This window comes from Crocuta crocuta, unplaced genomic scaffold, assembly GCF_008692635.1.
Source record: "Crocuta crocuta isolate KB4526 unplaced genomic scaffold, BGI_CrCroc_1.0 scaffold52, whole genome shotgun sequence".
NCBI lineage: Eukaryota > Metazoa > Chordata > Mammalia > Carnivora > Hyaenidae > Crocuta > Crocuta crocuta.
This window is the reverse complement of record NW_027528617.1, coordinates 2503592-2524275: the sequence shown is the minus strand read 5'-3', so window position 1 is coordinate 2524275 and position 20684 is coordinate 2503592. Positions and strand designations below refer to the sequence as shown.

General features: G+C 36.7%; 1 protein-coding gene across 1 annotated transcript in view; it reads right to left on the bottom strand.

Moving 5' to 3' along the window:
- ANK2 (ankyrin 2) overlaps positions 1–18455 on the bottom strand; it is a 221727-nt gene extending 203272 nt beyond the window's left edge. The window contains exon 1 of the mRNA XM_077754996.1: positions 18321–18455. Coding sequence (XP_077611122.1) covers positions 18321–18455 — 135 coding nt within the window. The remainder of the gene's footprint in view (positions 1–18320) is intronic.
- Between the last annotated feature and the right edge of the window lie 2229 nt (positions 18456–20684).

The following is a 20684-nucleotide window of genomic DNA, read 5'->3' as shown; positions in this document are numbered from 1 at the left end:
GTCCATAAAACTCCGAGGAATAGGGAAGTTCTTTTGTATTGCCTCTACAAGTGAATTGTATTGATCCATCAACATTTTGCACTAAATGCCAGGAAGTGCTAATAAAAAAGAAATTGCTATGTATATATATGCACACTAAGTGAGACTAAGACTAAAATAGAATTCTGTACAGGAGCTTTCTCATGAGCTCAGGACACTGATATCATGCAGCTGACATTTTCCCCATAAGACTGGGATACAAATGAGATATTGCTTTATCCTTAATGGATGTGACTTACTATAATTTCCTAAATTTACCCTTGTGCTATGAGCTGCAATTGTCCAGAACGGTTTGAACTATTAAATTCATGCAAGATATAGAGTTTATACAATTTTATACTGCAATGTAAAACACAGAATGGAAAACTGGCTTAAAAAAGCAATGCATTTGATTAATTATAGTATATAACACATGGCAGTGGAAAAAAGATTAACAAATCAAGTATTTGTAGCTTGCACCACTTTTTTTTTCCCTCCTAAACATTCCAGCTCATACTACAAAATCCCTCTGTTGGAAATCAGTCAATAAAAACTTCTCTACTAATTACTGAATTTCAAAGAATATCTGCACGTCTTCTGAAGCAGCTTTCAAAACAAATTCTCGATTGTTGGCATAACAGTATTGGCACCAACTCTAAACAGAATTTTTGAAAAGTAAGGGAACTCCTAACTTAAACGTAAGTAAAACAAAAGCAGGGTTAATTCATCTTATAGAACTAAGCTTTGGCTCAGATGCCTAAGACCATTTTAAAAGAAAAATCAGGACTAAGCCAGGTTTAATGAGAAATGAAGAATCCCCTACCAGTTGTTTTTTTATGTTCTGACTCCTACAAGAATTCATATTAAGGGGACCCTGTGGGCCTATTTCCCAGGGGCTTGGGATAGCTCCTTTGGAACACCTCAGTAGGTTAAGCATCCGACTTCAGCTAAGGTCATGATCTCACCATTCCCAAGTTAGAGTCCAGTGTCGGGCTCTGTACTGACAGAGCCTGGAGCCTGCTTCAGATTCTGTCTTTCTCTCTCTCTGCCCCTCCCCCTGCTCAGTAATAAATAAACATTAAAAATTTTTTTGAAAGAACATCTTTCCAACCTTCTCTCTCCCCTTAAGTTGTACTCTGGGGTCGCATAACACCCTGAGCATTCAGTCATTCACTAGTGCCCATAGTTTACCTACTTACCTATATCCCTAACTAGAATGGCCATCTACGGTAAAGAGAGTCCGTGACTTACCATCTTTGTGTCCCCACTGCCCCGCACAGTGCCAACACAGGGTAGATCAATAAATATTTGTGGAAATGAAACAAAATAAAGGAAGAAGTTCAACAAGGTAAACTTGACCAAATAGGGGCATGAATCAGCACTGGCCAATATGAATTACACTAATGAATTTTTTGCTGAATCAAATAAATACTTTTGCAGATTTCCTAAAATTTAAAACTTGTTTTCAAATCTTGATCAGCAAAATTTATACTTGTTATATTAATTTATCTGAAACTCATTACCTAAGATTAAGTTTCTTTGAAGTTTCTTTTATAATTCTATCAGATATCCACAATAAAACCACATAATGCCTAAGTCTTCCTAAAAGTAAATAAATAAGGAGCAATGGGTAAGGATGATGTCCATTTGTATCATTATTATCTTTCGGTTGAAGTCATGAGAACACTACCATCCTTAGCAATCGACTTGATTAGCTAGGCTCTGGAGCTCAACGTTCTCTGAACTTTGAGTAGGCTAACAGATAATAACAACAATGGCATTAGTAAAGAAATTAAATATAGAAGGGACTAGTATCTTACTGATACTGACTACACGGAACCATTAGTATTCTGGTTTTTTTAGAAATAAGAAACTATCATTTCATTCTTTACTGGGAAAAAAAAAACTATACAAAGTCATAATATAAGCTTTTGGTATTGTATAAGTCTCCCAAAGAAGAGAATTGCTGACAACTCAGTATTTCTGAATGCATAACATTATAATTTTTTTCAATATCCTGGTAGTTACCATAAGATTAATTAACTTTCTAAACAAATTTTTAAAAAGATCATTGGCTTGTTTCAATTATTCTGACCAGGATACAGAAAAGAGAAGCTGTTTTGTCTTAGAATTATTATGCATATAAAATATACCTCACTTTAGTTATAGGAAACCTGCATATTTAATTCTACCTCTACATTCTTATTTAAATATATGCCTGTGGTATAACATATAAAAGTAAACTGTCGTGTGTATGTTTGTGCGTGTGTGTGTGTGTGTATGCAAAAAGTCATATATATATATATATCTTCAGAACAAAACTATAAGTTTACTTGAATGCAGGAAACATGTCTTATCATCCTTAGAATTTCCAAGGCTAGTTCAATGCCTAAAATATATATATTAGCCAACAGAGATGCTTATGTTCATAATGAAACTTTGGGAAGAACATTATCATATACACAAAGCTTATACAAAGCTGACAACGGGTAAAATAAATACAAGTTATTCTAGCTTTAATTGCTCAAAAATTAAACTTTAGAAATTAAAAAATTTCTAAACAAGAATTAGGTTACTTAGAGACATATAAAAAGATAGCATTAGAACTTGTTTTGCAAAATAGTAGTTAACTATAGCCAAAAAGATCTTGTTCATCCAACAAAATTAACTTCTTTGAAATGTCAAAACCTTTCATAAATATTAACACCCTAGTTACCTCATTATTGGTCCTTGACTAAGAACCAAGTGGCAGGCTATCTTTGTCGCCATAATTAAAGGACAAAACTTGTGAAAATAAAAGGTATTGAGAATTTTATCTAAAAATTGTTTACATTGGGGCACCCGGGTGGCTTAGTCAGTTAAGCATCTGACTCATGGTTTCAGCACAGGTCATGATCTCACAGTTTTGTGACTTTGAGCCCCTCCTCAGGCTCTGTACTGAGAGCACAGACCTTGCCTGAGATTCTCTCTCTCTCTCTCTCTCTCTCTCTGTCTCTGCACCTTCCCACTCACTCTGTCTCTGTCTCTCAAAATAAATATATATATTAAAAAAGATGTTTACATTGGGCCATTCCTGATTAGCAACATTTGAAATGGGAACCCAACACATAATGTGAAGCATGATGAGAACTTGGGTATATAATCAAATCCTGTGGCAATGCCACAGAATATACAGTCCTTTATAGCTGGAGAAGCTCCATTTCTATTTGGTTTACTTTTCCCACATATAAAAATTGTAGGGCACTTTGTAAATGAGTTTCCTCTGATGATATCTTTTCATAAATGTAACTATCAATTTAGCACTTATTATGTAAAGTGGTTATTACAAAGATCTAGCCTGACCTAAAGCCTTTCTCTCTGATTATGATTTTGAGTAAGCGAATTGAATATACATGTTATTATTGGCTTTACTACACTTTTTTCAGTGTACTTTGTTCTAATATAATTATCAAAAAGCATTGTGAGCAAGTCAATTCTTCATCATTTTTACATGATTCATGTATATGAATGTAATTTTAGCGATTCATTTATTAAAATGTATAAATACCACCCTACAGAATATGGACCGACTGCATCACATTGAAATTCTACGTACCACTCAGACTCACTTCCTCTAAATTGTCCACCCACTCGTGAGATTCTTCAACATGCAGTTTGCCCTCGTGTGCATACACTCCGTTACTCAACCAGACTACAAACTCCTTAAAAGGCCTTTTCTGTACTTTTTGTATTTCTTATGCTTTCCACTATAATATTAATGGTTAATTGCACTTTATGCCAAACACATTTATATTTCCACATAATCCTGACAAACCACCCAAATGAGGAAATTGAAGCTTAGTAAGGTTAAGCCACTTGTCCGTGGACTTTCGGTAATAAATGCCAGAGCTAAGACTGGTCTGCAGTCTCAGTCCAGAGGCCATAATCAACCACCAAGCACTACTATCTCCCAATAGCTTCCCCTACGGTTTTCACTGTGCACTTTTCACTGTTGACTGACTTAACAGGAGTATCTTCTGCTTTCTGTCCCAGAGAAAAGTTACTGCTGCCCCATTTCTGGCCCAAAGATCATGTTCTGATCTCTCTTGATGCTCAGTTCCCTTTCTTGAGCTAGAGGCAGGACCCAAAGTTTGAACCCTAAGGCATTGATACCTCTGGAATACCAAGATTTTTCTTTAACACTGTTAACCCAGGAGTTGTGAGGTTTTTTTTTTAGGAAGAGAGAGAGAAAAGGCTTGCACTTACAAGTGGGGTAGGAGAGGGGAGAGAGAGAGAGAGAGAGAGAGAGAGAGAATACCAAGCAGGCTAGATGCCTAGTGTGGAGTCAGACATGGGACACGACCTTGAGATCGTGACCTCTGCTGAAATCAAGAGTGGGAGCCTTAACCGACCGGGCCGCTCAGGGCATCTGCCTCAAGAGTTGTGACTTTTAAGGATACAGTTACACTATTTCAAAATATTACTGCATATTGTATTTGACGATCTAGAGCAATGTCTCTATCACAGTGATCACCATTACCTACAAAGCAAAAGTTTTTTCAAGCTCCACAGCATGGTAAGCTTCAAAGAGAACATTTGTTCCTCTGTTTTTAAAGCAGCATGCTGATTTTTACTAGCTCATACTGACATATTTCCCTGAGTGGGATTTAAATCTGGACTGCTTCCAAGAGGGATAAAACTTCTCTCAGCTGTTCTTAATTAATCATCACACCTGCTGTTTAAATGTTGATTACACCTAGAGGAAAGCTTGATAGTAAATCTTATTTTTCCAGTAAAAATTAAGTAGTAAAAATGTACCCATAAAAAGTCTCTTCCTCCAAATGAATCAAAATGCTAAATAACAGTAGGATATTAAATAAAATAATAATGTGTTATTAAACCTAAAGAATATATAAATATATATCCCATTAGACTATTTGTCTAATATCATATAACTTTCTACGCTCTTTAACTCATTTTTTGTTCTTATAATCTCCCTTCCCTTAAGCAATGTAAGGGGGTAATAATAAAAACATGTATGTTCTCATAGTAGAACATTTGAAAAATGCATTTTAAAAAATCAGCCAGCAGCCACAATTCCATTACTCAAATTTAACAGTGCATATTTTGAAGTCTTTTCTTCTAGAATTTTTCTACCTATACACTATATATGTGTGTAAAGATCATGTTTTCACAAAGTTAAGAAAAAATATCCTGTCTTCTCCTCTTAAAATATCATCAAATCAGTATTGCTACATCATTCAAAAGTTTTGAAAGATATTCTAATTCTCATACAATAGTTAATAGATTGATCATAGTTCTTTTTAGCTTCTAATCATTTGTGCAACTAGTAACTTTGATTTTCATTATTGTCAAAGAGGTTGTGGTCAAAAGTTTAACGTCTTTGTCCCTGTTTTGATATGTCCATTGTTTAAATTCCTAAAAGTGGAATAATCATGTCAAAGATGTAGATTCTTGATACATATTGTAATATTGCAAAACTGCCCTTGAGAGAGGCTGAATCAAAAGATATAGTCATATCTGTTTGTGGAAGAGCTGATCTCCACACAACACACTCAAATTCGCTTTGCTCAGTTGATATGTGTATGATTATGCATTTGATTTATCTTTTCCATTTTTGAAGAATGTGACACCTAATTATACATGTATTGTCTACTACATTTTTTGTCTTCTTTGACTTGTCTGTTCACTTTTTTGGTCCTTTTGGAGTTTTAAATGTCCTTTTATTTTTAAAAACTTTATATGGACAAATTAATATTTTGTCATATTTGTTGCAAACTTTTCTGAGATTATTTTCTTCTTAATATATATTTTGACTCCTAGAAGTTTTTAATTTTATAAATAAAAAAGTATAAACCTCACTTTAAAATTTTTATTCCATTGCATTTATGCTTTCCAACCCTGAAATCAACGAAATACTTCTCATCCTTTTCTTCTAGGTTTAACAAATTACTTTTTTTCCATTTAACTCTTTTTTTAAACTTTTTTTTTTAATGTTTTATTTATTTCTAGGAGAGAGAGAGAGACAGCGTGAGCAGGGGAGGGTCAGAGAGAGAGGGATTCACAGACTGAAACAGGCTCCAGGCTCTGAGCTGGCAGTCAGCACAGAGCCCGACGCGGGGCTCGAACCCATGAACCGCGAGATCATGACCTAAGCGAAAGTCGGACGCTTAACCGACTAAGCCACCCAGGCGCCCCCATTTAACTCTTTTTTTAATGTTTACTTATTTCAAGACAGAGAGGGAGGGAGAGAGAGAATCCGAAGGCTCTGCACTGGCAGAAAGCAAGAGTAGGACGCTTAACCGACTAAGCCACCCAGGCGCCCCCATTTAACTCTTTTTTTAATGTTTACTTATTTCAAGAGAGAGAGGGAGGGAAAGAGAGAATCCAAAGGCTCTGCACTGGCAGAAAGCAAGAGTAGGACACTTAACCGGCTGAGCCACCCAGGTACCCCTCCATTTAATTTTTAATTCTCTGAAATTTATTTTGGTATTAAGCAAAATAAATCTTACTTGACATTTTCCAAGTGGGCGATTTTTTCCAATTGTTGAAAATCTTTCAACCCACTTTTAAATTTCTCTCCTGTCTGCCTTTTAACATTTTTTCTTTCCTTAAAAAACCATAACGTAGCAAGCTTAGATTTCCTTTTCAGTCCTGGTCCCAACGCTTACCATGAGATGTCTGGACCTTGAGCAGATTACTGCCTTCTAATTACTGGTCTATAAAACACACAGTGTTATGTGCATTAAATAATAAATGTGAAATCCCTTAAAAAAAGAGTGTATTGAGGCAGCACACACTCAGTAAAAGGAAATGTGAATACCTGACTCACAGAGCTATCGCCAGGAGTAAAGGGCATTTATGTTCTGTCAATGTCAATGGTATGGAGGGCACCACGACAGCATCTGGCAAATAATAGGAGCTTAAAGAATGGTAGCTTTCATTATTAATAGTTAATGTAGAATCCCTCCCTACATGTCTACATTTCTTTTATTTCTTTTCTTTCTTGTTTTAAATTCTACTCTTATTTTCTACATCTCAGCCTACTTTTGATCCTGTGTAGAATATATCTAGCCCCAATGCCAAATCAAGAGTTAGGGATGGGCCAGAAAGCAACTCAGTATCAGTAATTTGGCTGATGATGTCCGTGGCTGGGCTCTGACATGTAGCTATAACTGTATGACCCGTACAGTTTAAACAGGAATGGAAGTTAACATTTCCACCTGGATCAATTGCTCGATTCTTCAAGAAAATAATCAGTGAGTATATGTACTGGAATTCACTATTTACTTTCTTGGGAGATATTGATTCCATATTTAATTTTACAGCTCTTTTAGAAATGCGTATATGGGGCACCTGGGTGACTCAGTTGGTTAAGTGTCCAACTTCAGACCAGGTCATGACCTCGCAGTTCACGGGTTCGAGCCCCACATAGGGCTCTGTGCTGACAGCTCAGAGCCTGGAGCCTGCCTCAGATTCTGTCTCCCTCTCTCTCTGCTCCTCACGCGCTCATACTCTGTCTCTCACTCTCTCTCAAAAATAAATAAATATTTAAAAAATTAAAAACATAGAAATGCATATGTAATTTTTAAAGTTGAAAATATATGGAACGAATATTTGACGCTTCACATTAGCTGATGTACTAAGACATTTTATTAAGACCAAAAGAATTTTGTTAATCATCTATCATGCACTAAAAAACTTTTTAGGCACAAGTGTGGAATTCAACTAGGATATTATTGAACAAATAAGTTCCCAGGAAGAATCAGATCACTTGGAGCAATCTTGCTGTTCATGCTGGCTGCTCAATAGTGGAATGAAATTCTGATTTAAAAAATTTTTTTCTAATGTTTTGCTTATTTCTGAGAGAGAGAGAGAGAGAGACAGCGTGAGCAGGGGAGGGCCAGAGAGAGAGAGGGAGGTACAGAATCTGAAACAGGCTCCAGGCTCTGAGCTAGCTGTCAGCACAGAGCCCAATGCGGGGCTCAAGCCCACGAAATGTGAGATCATGGCCTGAGCCGAAGTAGGATGCTTAACCGACTGAGCCACCCAGGCGCCCCAGAAATTCTGATTTAAAAAAAAATTTTTTTGGACACATTTATACAACAATGTCTTAAAGAAACTCAGTGCCTAGATATCTGATGGGAATTCACAAGATTAAACAATGAATTAAAGGCCGCTATATACACATACAGTAATTACTAGCTTTTGGAAGTGGAGCTTAAGTGTACTCTAAGTGCTGTGGTTTGATATTCCATTCCAGTGTAATGCAGGCACTTTCTTACTTCTAAAACCATCATGTAAGAAGTGCAGAAGCCCATTCAGTATTATGTATTACAGATATACGGACAAGTTTGTGAAACATTTGCCAGCAAAACAGACTCCATTCCCGTGTGTCCTGTGTGTTCTTGGCTTCTGCAATTGCCACTAAATAGAATTTTGGCAATCAGTCGAATAAACCTGGATTAGAAGAATCTTAGTAAAATGTGAAGGGCTTTTAAACTCTTGTGCCCTTCTGTGCTGATGGCACATATTCAGCCCTGTCTCTTTAATAAAATCAACCTCTTAGAACAGAAAGCGGTAGTTATCATATTTTAGTGCACTTAGGGGTTACTTAGAGATCATGCTTAATCTTATTAAATAGATATTCTTGACTCCCACCTCAGAGATTCTAATTCTGGAGGTCTGGAGTGGGGCTCAGCCATCTACATCACTTTAAAACACCCCAGATGATTCTTCTGATGTGAGTGGTTTACAGAACACACTTGGGGAGGTGCTGACATAAAGGATTAACTAGACCTTTTATTCTATGTATTTATTACACAACTCAAATACACCTTTGTACACAACTCAAATATGCCTTATTCCTTATGTCATCATCAATCATTTAGCTGGTCAAAATGTTTGATGTAAGAATGCACAAGAAGCTGAATATGATAAGCCATTTTTTAAAAACAATAATTATGTATTATAGATATATGGACAATGTTGTAAAACATACACCTTATGGGTAGAAATTTTTTGAATCCCTTTTATCTCTAAAAGTTGCTTTTTTCCTTGTAAATCTGGGGGAAAAAACTATTTGAGACAACCACTGATTTCCGAGAAGTTAAGAGTCACACATTTTTTACGTACTTCTGTTTTACAAGAGGTCTTAGTGGATGCTTTCCAATTTCCTTCAGAATGTCAACAACCTAGAAGGATACGATACTAACGTGGCAAATCTACAAAGACTTCAGCTCTAGTTTTAATACAGTAGTTCTGCCTGGACTGATCTGATTTGTCATATCTATCCTTGATAAAGTAACAGACAATTCTTTAGTAGACAAATTATCGATCTTAGAAATTTAATGTTTAAATACATGATATGCTTATTTAATAGAACTGTTAGCCAGAGTATAGAAATTGTTAGAGTATCAGATATACTGTATAAGAATATACTGTGTCTCCCTTTCTCTGCCCTCCCCAGCTCACACTCTGTGTCTCTGTCTCTCAAACACAAATAAACATTAAAAAATAATGTTAATATTTTAATTTAAAATTGTTTTAAAAAGAAAATACTTCAAAGTCCCCTTTTGTAAGTCATTAATAACTGCCATAGATAAAGTACAAAAAAATCAACACTTAAAATAATATGGCAGCAATATTTATAACTCATCAAAAACACAATTTCAATTCACAATCTCTACTATTTAAACACCTGGCTTTTGCATAGCTTTTAGATATAATTCGTTAGCACAAAGATAACACTGAAATGATCATACTTTGGATGATCATAGTAGTATTTTTACTTCTTATAAGCAAATTTTTTTTTTTTACAAATAGTTTATTGTCAAATTAGTTTCCACATAACACTCAGTGCTCATCCCCACAAGTGTCCTCCTCCAAGCCCATCCCCCCCTCCCCTCCTCTTATAAGCAAATTTAAAGAAAGGCACAAGAATGTTTTACTATAGTCACATAAGCCCACACAAATATGACATGAATGTAAGCTTTGAAAAGTCAAACACTGAAAGTTCTGACAGTCAAATATGATCTAATATGCCCCAAATTTCAAGGGGAACTTTTAATGAAAATAATCAGTAAACCAGTAGATATTTCTTGTGACATAATAAATTTTAAATTTGACTCACTAAAAGGGCATTAAATCTAAGACAGCAAATGAAAGTAGATAAGAAGTACAACAGATGTCTGTGTGGGAAGGAAGCAAAATATGGTTGAAAAAACAGCTCTCTCCACAGAGTATTGTCAGCTCCATCGTACGTGTGACCTTGAAAAAGCCACTATATGTACAGTGGAAGTAATTTTATTAAGTACAGCAGAAGAAGGACTGTTAGAAATATTACATAGTTCAATTAAAGAATTTTGTTTGGTTTCGATGAACCTCATTACAAGAAAAATAAAATAGAAGTATTAGATTAGATCCTGTTTATAATGACTCCTCTTATCACAATGCAATCTTCCAATAAATTTCAAACTATTGCATTTTATGTACAACTCAATCTAAAGAACGTATAATAATTCAAGGAAATATATATTTTATAGAGTAAGGACGTTTCATACGATTGATATTTTACAGCAGTAATGTGTATGCATTTTCAGTAAAGGTACATTCCTTTCTTCAACAGAAGGCTATAATGAAAACTTCTTAGTTACCAAGTTCCTTAAATGTTTTTAGAAATATCTTTTGTGCCGTTTTCACAGCCTCTGGTTGCATCTGGGGGCTTGCCACCTGCAGCTGGAAAACATCCACAACTAGATTGGCTAACTTGGGTGATTTCCTAGCCATTAATTTATTCATAAATTTCACAAATATATAGTAAGCATCAAGGAGGTGCCAGGTACTGTGTTAGGCCCCACAAGGAGGACGGAGCTTCTGATATGCAATCCGCAATCTAATCGATTCTTCTAAAACAGATTGCAGTCAGTGATCTTTCCCTAGAACACAGTCCAAATTCTAAAGTGTGGCTTATGAAACTCTTGATAATTTGATTCCACACTTACTATCGAAATTTCATGAGTTCCACCCATGTCCAACAGAAACTAGCTTTGTCATGGCCATGGGGGTTTACATACTGCTTCTCTATCATTCCAGTGTTACTCTTGACTCCAACATTGGTTTTGTGATCTACCCATAATGCTTCAAGATGTGATTTTTCTGTAGCCCTCTGAGTTGTTATCCTTAGTTGTCCCACAACACCCTGTGCCTTCTCACCACACCTTGGCCTTACTGGGACTCCTGCTTTGTCCATCCTGGATGACATTCTCTAAGCCATGGTTGCATGTCTTATGCGTCTTGGTAGACCCAGTGCCTGGCACTTAGCAGATGCTCAATAAAATGCTTACTGCATATACTTTCTTCTCAACAGGAACCAAGATTGTACTCTGCTTCCAAGATTTACTACAGGCTCCAACTTCTCCGTTAGCAGAGGGATATTTAAAACATTTAACAACTGGTACAGCCTAGGCGCCAACCAATCACAGTGGATGCTGGCAGTAGTACTAGATAGATGCAGGTGGTCCTGGAGGCCCCTTGCTGGTCCAGGCACTATTCCTTTGTTTGCTTATTTAGGGGATGGAATGGACTAGGAAATCCTGGAAATCAGTTCCAGGTAGCCTCAGTAGAAGACACAGCTTAAAGGTGGGCTCATAGAAGCAACTGTTTAATTAATGTGTATGGAAGCATTTCAAAGTATGAACAATTAGTACAGTTGCTCTGCTGCATACTGGCTGGACATCAGCGCTGTCCATGAGGCATCCCCCAAACACAACCCTGCACTGCTTCTCCCCTTCTTCAGCATCTTAGAGGTCCTCATTTTACCACTCCCATTGTTACTTAATTGCCTATTGCCTTATATGGTTAATTGATTACATGTGGATAAGTTCTACTTCTCAAACTAAAATTGAAAGCTCTTGGAGGAAAGATCCATGTCTTATCTTCTTTCAACGTTTATCTTTAAATAACTCATCCAAAAGTTATATAACCATGCTCTGTATCATTTCATATTCTTTTGCATACTTTATCAGAATGGATTTCATTATACTCTTGGCTCTTTTTAAAGTTAATATCAGAACTATAGGAAGTTTCCTTATAGCAGTTATAAACAGGCTACTGGTGATCATTCATGCTCACTGTATCACTTAAAGTCTCTAATTTCTACCTTCTAAGAACTCAAAACTGAAGAAAAATGTTCACTGTCTTGACATACTGACATGCTTGGTTTATTAGATAGAGAATCACATCTCTCTCCCTCCCTCTCTTCTCTGTCTCTCACACACACACCATTCCATCTTAATAAATAGAATTGTCTTGTACTTAGCTGCTTAAGCCAAAAGTCCCTTATTTCTTTTACAATGCTGAGACGATCCCTCAATAGAAACAAAAACATGTCCACGACCTGATTGCTTCTGACTTTCTCCGTTTTCACCCTACACCTGACCCTCCATCATCAGACACCTCAGGGTCTCCAGGACACTAAAATTAGCCTCCTTTTTTCACTCTTGCTGCACTCACCATCCAACCTTCACCAAGGGAAGAGAGAGGGAAAGCTTTCGAAGCATAAATGAAGTCCTACTATTTCCCTGACTAAAACCCTCCAGCGGATTCCCAATGTATTTGAAATGAAATCCAAACTCTTTTACCAAGACCCACTGCCTTTAGAAAGAAATCCAGGGGCACTTGGGTGGCTCTCTCTGAAGAAATCCACCTACTTGGGTGGCTCAGTCAGTTGAGCATTTCACTCTCAACTGCGGCTCAGGTCATGATCTAACTGGCTCATGAGTTTGAGCCCCACGTAGGGCTCTGCAACTGACCATATGGAGCCCGCTTGAGATTCTCTCTCTCTTTGCCCTTCCCTGGCTTGCACACACACACATGTTCTTTTTCTCCCTCTCTCTCTCTCAAAATAAATAAACTTTAAAAAAAGAAAGTAATCCAAAATTCTGCAAAGGTAGACCTGTGCCAGCCTCTCAGACTCTCTTCCTTGTACACCTTGCTTCAGTCATGCCCTCTTTCTGTCCCTTGAACACCTCCAGCACATTCTTACTTTAGTGAGGCAGCACACTGCCCCATCCCCAACCTATGATTAAAGCCTGTCCCCACACCACAGGAGGTGTTGTCATCATTCCGTCACCAACATTTAGAACTAGGCCCAGCTCAATAAACACTGGCTGATGAACAAACCATCTTCTGCTTCAGCACAGCAGAAAAAACTAAAACGTTTCCACAATATCAGAAACTATCGCTCATGGTCTAAAAATCATAGGAAAATTTATAGAATAACAAAACCTTGATATAAACAAGATAAAATTCTTCACAGAAATTGGAAAAAATGTTCAAATAAATGAAACAAGAGAATAAAAATCTCTGAGCATAACTGATAAAAAAGTGAAGAATGTAATAGCTCAAAAATCAGCTAAGACAGGTAACCTAAGTAATGGTGATGAAGCAACAGATTTATGGTTTTGCTCTGGGGACAAAGCAAACTAACAGGATACAGCAAAGAAACTACAATGAAAAAACACATGTTCTCACTGCGAGAAAACAGTACACTTAGAGCAACATACAAATCTAAAAATGATGCCATAATGAAAACACAAGCGAAGAAAAACATGAAATGATCTTGTTCGTGTTGTTCTAGATTGCACTTTACCAAAGCGTGGTCAAGAAGCCATACCTCTGGAGCCTACTTGGATTCTGCGTGGCTTTCCTGATTTATGTCCCACATATAGCTATCCTGGGAACACGGGCAGAGACTATAAGGCATCTCTAAGAACTCCTTCTTTCGTAGGTGAACTTGTAATATGTATAGCAGTTATCTGCACAAGCGAAATTGAAAAGGAATCTGAGGGATGATTCCGTTTTCCCTTCTGTGATCAACAGAAAAACTAGAACCATTACTCAGACTTATTCTGAATAAGAATTTAAAAACAGCTGAACTTTGTTCTCGACTCCTATCTGCCCCACATGTTTCCTCTGTAAGGAACTGTCAAACTGTGATAACTACCGGATATTTACCCAAAGAAAATGAAAACACTAATTCAAAAATTATAGGTACTCCTATGTTTATCACAGCATTATTTAAAATAGCCAAGATATGAAAGCAACACAAGCATCCATTGGTAGAGGAATGCATAAAGAAGATGTGTGTACACACACACACACACACACACACACACACACACACACACACAATGGAATATTACACAGCCATAAAAAAGGATGAGACCTTGCAATTTGTGACAACATGGCTAAGTGAAATTAGACTGAGAAAGACAAATGCCATATGATTTCACTTACATGTAGAATCTAAAAAACAGAAAAGGCTATACAAAAAATACAGGATCAGAACTATAAAAACAGAGAACAAACTGAAGGTTGCTAGATGAAAAAGTGGTGGGGAGATTAGCAAAACTGGTGAAAGAGAGCAGAAGATACAGGCTTCCAGTTGTGAAATGAATACATAATGGGAAGAAAAGGTGCAGCACAGGAAATATAGTCAATATATGGTGACAAATAGTATGCTAGTGGGGAGCATAGCATAACATAGAGTCGAATTGCTATGTTGTACCCCTGAAACTAATATAACATTGAGCGTCAGTTATGATGAAATTCACAAAAATTAAAAAATTGAAAAAAAAAAAACCAACCTGTGACAGTAACAGATCTTCAAGTCCTTTTAAGTCTAAAGTAAGAAGCAGTCACATTTCAGAGGAAAACCCTAACATAATGCTCAGGAGCTTTACAGCTTTATTAGGAAGGCAGTTATTCTCTTGGTGGACTTGGAATAAGGTCTTGGGGTGTAGAATTCTCTCAGGGCCCTAAAATTTGAGTGAAAGGAGGAATGCTTATGAGTGCTGGGAATACTCACAACAAGTGGACTAGAGTCCAGTCTAGCCCATTATCTGCTGTTGGGGGTGGAATCTGCCCAGAAGTTTTGTCTACTCCTTTGTCTTCATGCAAACTCCTCCCTGCTACTAGAGTCCTTACTGCATTGGAAAAGTGAAAACCAGAAATTATAACTAGGGTTTGAAGTGTATTTCCAAACTGCTTTTCAAATAACTAGAAAAATTTACAGCATACCTAGGAAAGTCTATCACTCTCAAGGCGATTTTCTAAGACTAAATATCATCATATTTTATACTGTTGTCAATGGAATGGTAACGTATTAATGGTAACTTATATTATGATTTCACAAAATAGAAAAATAGTAACTACATTAATATTTAGCAATTGAAAAGTTAGCAATTGAATAATAATAGAAAAATTTAGTAACAGTTCGAATCCATCAGACGTGTTTGTTTATCTATTGTTCATAGCCACTTTTGCTCTACACCAGCAGAGAGAAGTGCTGAGACCAGGTGGCCCGCAATGCCTGTCATGTTCACTCACTAGTTCTTTACAGAAGAAGCTTGCTAACTCTGCTCTGGAGTGTAAGCATTAATTAGTGTATGTGTTATGAAAATAATATATTATTTGTCCAGTCATAGACTTTAGAAATTTTGTGACATATTAGCTGTTCATCTTTTTCACTGTAACTTTAAAAGTTACTTTAAAACTTACAGAATGATCATAATGCCAAACTAATACTGAGTTTCTTTTTCTTTATTCCGGGGGGTTGGGGGGGTTATCATTTCTGTGTTTTGCTATGTAATGTATCTGGAAATTATTCTAGTCTGATTTTCTCTTAACATTTTTATAAAAAGCTTATAAGCCTATACATGGAATTGCAAATATGGACAAGCAATGACATTGTTCAAGGAGAAATTATTGTTGGTTACTTACTTCTAACACAATTCCTGACTTATTCCTCATTGCTGTATTTGTCTATACCAATAAGCACCAGAATATTCAAAATTCCAAATAAAATTTACTGAAAAAATGAAGTATTAATTTACATAAAACCCAGCAGTTTTAGTATCTCAGATTTTACTTTTTCCCATAAGTTGAGTTCTGGTTATGAAAAAAAAAATTGGAAAATTTATTTATTTGAAATTTTTGGACTAACAACACAATAAATTATATAAAACATTTCTAAGTTTATTTCTAAGAAAAAAGTGGCCAGTTTCTGCCTTGCTCCACCAAAAAAGAATAAAATAAAAATGTAAGTCGATCAGGTCTAAAGCTCTTAACAACCGTTTGCCATTAACTGCGACGAACATGAATGATGGAAACTGACTAAGGAACACAGTTATCTCGATGATTTAGAGAGTCAGTGACATCAGTCTTCTAATACCTACTTAACAGAAAGAAAAGATGATAGAGTTCTTAAGTTCAGAAAACTTCAGCTAGATAGAACCACGTATTCAGCTTAAGTCATCCTTGGTGTTAAAAATCCTTTTTTGGTTTTTGGTCCCACAGGCGAAGTGGAGAAATTCTGAGTAGAGCATCACTTCGGAAGGTGGACAGCAGGTGCATTTCCATCTCCACTATAACTTTCCAAGTCACAGCAATCACTATATGTTTCCATCTATAAAATCTGTGACAGAGAGTTATTCACTAACCAGTAGGTTATAAGAATGTTATTTAATCAGGAGAAATCATATTGTAAAGTCAACTCCCATTTTTCAGAACCAGTACCTACAAAAATAGGAATGGAAACATTTTAACAAGGAAATGATCTTGCTGGTAATTATTTCTTCCTTTTAAAACATTTTTAATTGTCTTCGGAACTCCGAAGTTGTGAGTGAATTTCTCATTCCAGCCCTTGGACCTCAAAACCGTGTTGACACTTGCTCTTGTTTACCTATATTTCATTTTTAAAGCACCTTTAACTTATTTTCATGAATTACATTGTTCTTAATGATGTTTAAAAGGTGAAAAAGTGGAATACACCTAGGTAACAAAAACATTGAAGGGTCTATTAACTAACATTGGAAAGAATGGTCTACATTCTAAGTTAATAAAAAATATTCATAGAAATGACCTTTTAAACGAGACGGTTACTTCTCAGGGAATACATTTACATATTGCAACAAAGCAAGCATGTCAAGTTACTAACAAGTTACAAAAAAGTTTACCTTTTTTGTCACCTCAGTTCAGAAATCTCATCAGAGGTGGCCGATCAGAAAACTGGGGTGACTCTCCTGGTGGATGCAGATAATTGAACCGTAACCCAGAAGGAGAAACCTCAGCTGTGTGGTTGTTCTGGCAGGTGTTCTCTCCCGCCACGGGATTGCCAAACTCCCCACCTTTCAAGTTTATTCTCTTGCCCGGTGACTTGCATCCCCTTTCTGGAAGCAATGTCCTCTTTTTCACTACAGTGCCGACAGACTTTCTTTTCACTTCTGCTGACTGCACGCACTGCCTCGACACATGGTTTTTATTGATAAATGCTCAGTTTCTGTTTCAGTTTCACTGTGGTCTGACTCTCAATATGCTAGGAAATCATGAAATTCATTCAGGTCAGAGTAAATGCCAAAGAGCGCCCCAGACCCCTCACCTACTTCTTATTCTCACCCCTGGAAATATCAGGTGCCACGAACTAAATATGAGTCCAACTCCTCTGTTTCTTTTACTCAGAAATCCTACATAGCTTAGTCTCGTGGTTTTGCTCTGAAATAAATAACTTGCAAGAAGGTCAAACTCCTGGGCTTGGCAGATCAAAAACAAACTTTATTCTCCAGCAAATTTGAAAATCAAAATATTTCAGAAAGAGATTTTTGGCCCCCTCCCCAATTCACAATAAACCTTTGTAACCATTTTAAAGAACATATCATGACAATGGATTATTAAAATCTGAAAGTCACTTAAATGTTTGCTCGACTTATAAGCCTCTGCACAAAACAGCATTATTATAATCAGGGCAGTATTGAAAGACCTTTTTACTGAAGTTGGTCAAATAGTGGAAGAAAAACTCCTTTATAAGCTGCAACTGGGATTCGATGTTAGCATATGCTTAAAAAATACCCTGTGACCTAATGGAAAATGAACTATACGTGAATATATAAATAGACAAAAGAATTTGACAGCCTGAATGTAAGTGCAATACGGAAAGGCACTCTATAATAAAATACATGTTTCAGCTTTGGACACAATCTCGAATTAAAAACACAGCATCATTGCTTATTCCAAATGTCAGTTGACAGCTAAAGCCAACTCAGGAGGAACAAACATGTGACACTGCGTGGCACCAGGAGGAAACAACAGTGTGCCACTGAACCAGAGACAGCTGGGTAGTTGGATCACATTGGTTTTATTCTGTCTACTTCCTTCCAGGAAGTTCAGAGGTTGACCAATGAGGTCCACTGTTGATTCTTATGCCACCATCCTCCCCTCCTTCTTGTTTGTGGCTTAGAACTTACCCAGACCCCAAGTTCTTGGGTGTCCTCGCTGTTACAGCCATAGTAGTCTGGGGTTCTGTCCAACTCCTGCATGTGTCCATGGGCTCTTACGCTCTTATCCGCATGACAAGACGGGCAGAGGGCTGCATTACCCATCTCACGCTCACGGTTCCCGCTGTCACTGGGCCCGTGCTGGCCCTCTGTGCTCTGTCCAGGGCTCCCCAGGGGACACTAATGTGGACAATTCATCCAGATGATCCTTGGCTCCTCTGCTCAATTCCCCTACACGCCCCTCACCAGTTCTCCCCATCTGCTGGCTGGCTTGCTGGTGTCAGAGAGAACTCAAAACCCCGGCAACTGCAGGCTGCATTCAGTGACCATTTCCAATTCAGGCTCTGCCAGTCTATTTTTACACCTACCAGGCCAGCTATGCATGTCAATGGAGTGAGGGGGGTGAGGCCAAGAGAGAGAGAGCAGGGGAGGGGGCGGTGTTGTTTTGTTTTTCACCATGTGAGCAGCCTGCTCTACACATGGACTTAAGTTCCTGCTGTGTAAAATGTCTCCACATATGAGAATTTTTGCATTACTCAGTGAATGCCTTTGAATCCTTTGATTTTCCCCCCTCTGTCTTTCTACTCACACAGAACACCAAACATGCTAGTGATCTCGCTTTACCGGCATAATAGTTAGAATTTATTTTTGTAATTGTTGAAACCAAGAGGTGAGCACTCAGCTTACATACATTGCCTTTCTCATGATCTTTTACAGAAAATAACTGGTCATCCTTGCAGCATTTAAAATTCGTTGGAAACACAGCAATCAAAATGGCTCATTTTACCCTGGTATGGATGTTTTGGATTTTACAAAGTATCTATGGTTTTCTGTTATTCATGAATGTGCCACAGTAGAGCAAACATTTTGATTTACTTACAAGTTTAATTTTTAATATTCTGAAAGTGTTTCCTCCAGCTTTGTGAAAAAATCATTGAGAATGGCTTTCAAAAACATATGTACTATCTTTGAAACCATATTAGAAATATTTGAAAGAAATTGTTTCCCATGGAGATGAGGACAGCAAATGCACAGGAGATTTATGAAGCCAGTTATGACACACGTCAAGATTTTGTTATTGACTATTATCGATTAAGCTTTATTCCCCCCATTAGGGTTTTCTCTAAAACTTTACATATGTCCTTGCCTTACTATCAGTCCTATCTTTCCTCATTTGTTATTTGCTTTCTTTATTTTATGTCTTCTAAACAGGTTTCAAGCTACTCAATGGCAGGATAAAGATTTAGATTTTTGTTATCACCCACCCACATTATATATTAAATACTAAATGTTAAGGAAATCTACTGAATTGAAAGCAATCATTTGGGGAACACAAGATGTGGAAGAGAGTTAGAAATCAACCACATTCCATTTGATAGGATAAAATTCACCTCTCTGATTTGCCATTTTTTTAAACTAGAAATGCTTGTCATTTTTATTATTTATTTAAATTAAAAACAGCATTCCTCAAACAGTCTATCTATATTGGTGTCCAAAGCCCTAACAAACTCAAGTCCAAGAATGGTATTTTTGGATTGTTGACTCTTAATAACTGCTTGCTGGTTTGTTTGTTTGTTTTACCAACCCTCTTTGAATAGCTCCTTATCCCAGAGCTTAAGAACCTAGTGTATGTTATTTACTATAAGGATCCTATCCTTACATTTCAATTTCTGGGAGGCACTAACAGTATTCAGTGAAATTATTTTTATCTTTCAGCTACAGATGATGGCATAGTTTAAAAGTTTTTTCAAAAAATGTATTGACTGAGCCAATAATATTATGATAAAAGTGAACGGGGCATAATTTCTCCATCCATGTTAAAGACAAGAATAATCTAAACACTTTAAAGGTTTAATGGGGATTAAGGAGTGCACTTGTGATGGGCACCATGTATGGGAGTGATGAATCACTATATTGTACACCTGAAACTAACATTATCCTGTATGTTAACTAACTGAAATTGAGACAAAAACTTTAAAAAAATTAGAGAAAAATGTGACAGGTGTAGGTGAAAGTATTCATAAAGATGAAGCTTCAATATCAGTAACAAGATCAAACTGGCAGCTGAGATGTACCAAGCAAAAGCTTTTGTGCTGCTCATATTATTTTTATAGAAACTGGTGATTTATCATAATATAGTAATTCCTCATTAAATGCTATACATACTTGAATAGTGTACTGTAGAAATTAAGTAAGCAATGATACTTAACAATGTGTTTACAAACTCTCCTAAAAGGATGTGTTTCAAAATTTCCTATCTTCTCTAAGGTGCTGAGAGCCTTACAGTGCCTTACAACAGGTGCTTCTTCTTGAATTTACAGCAATGATCTTATT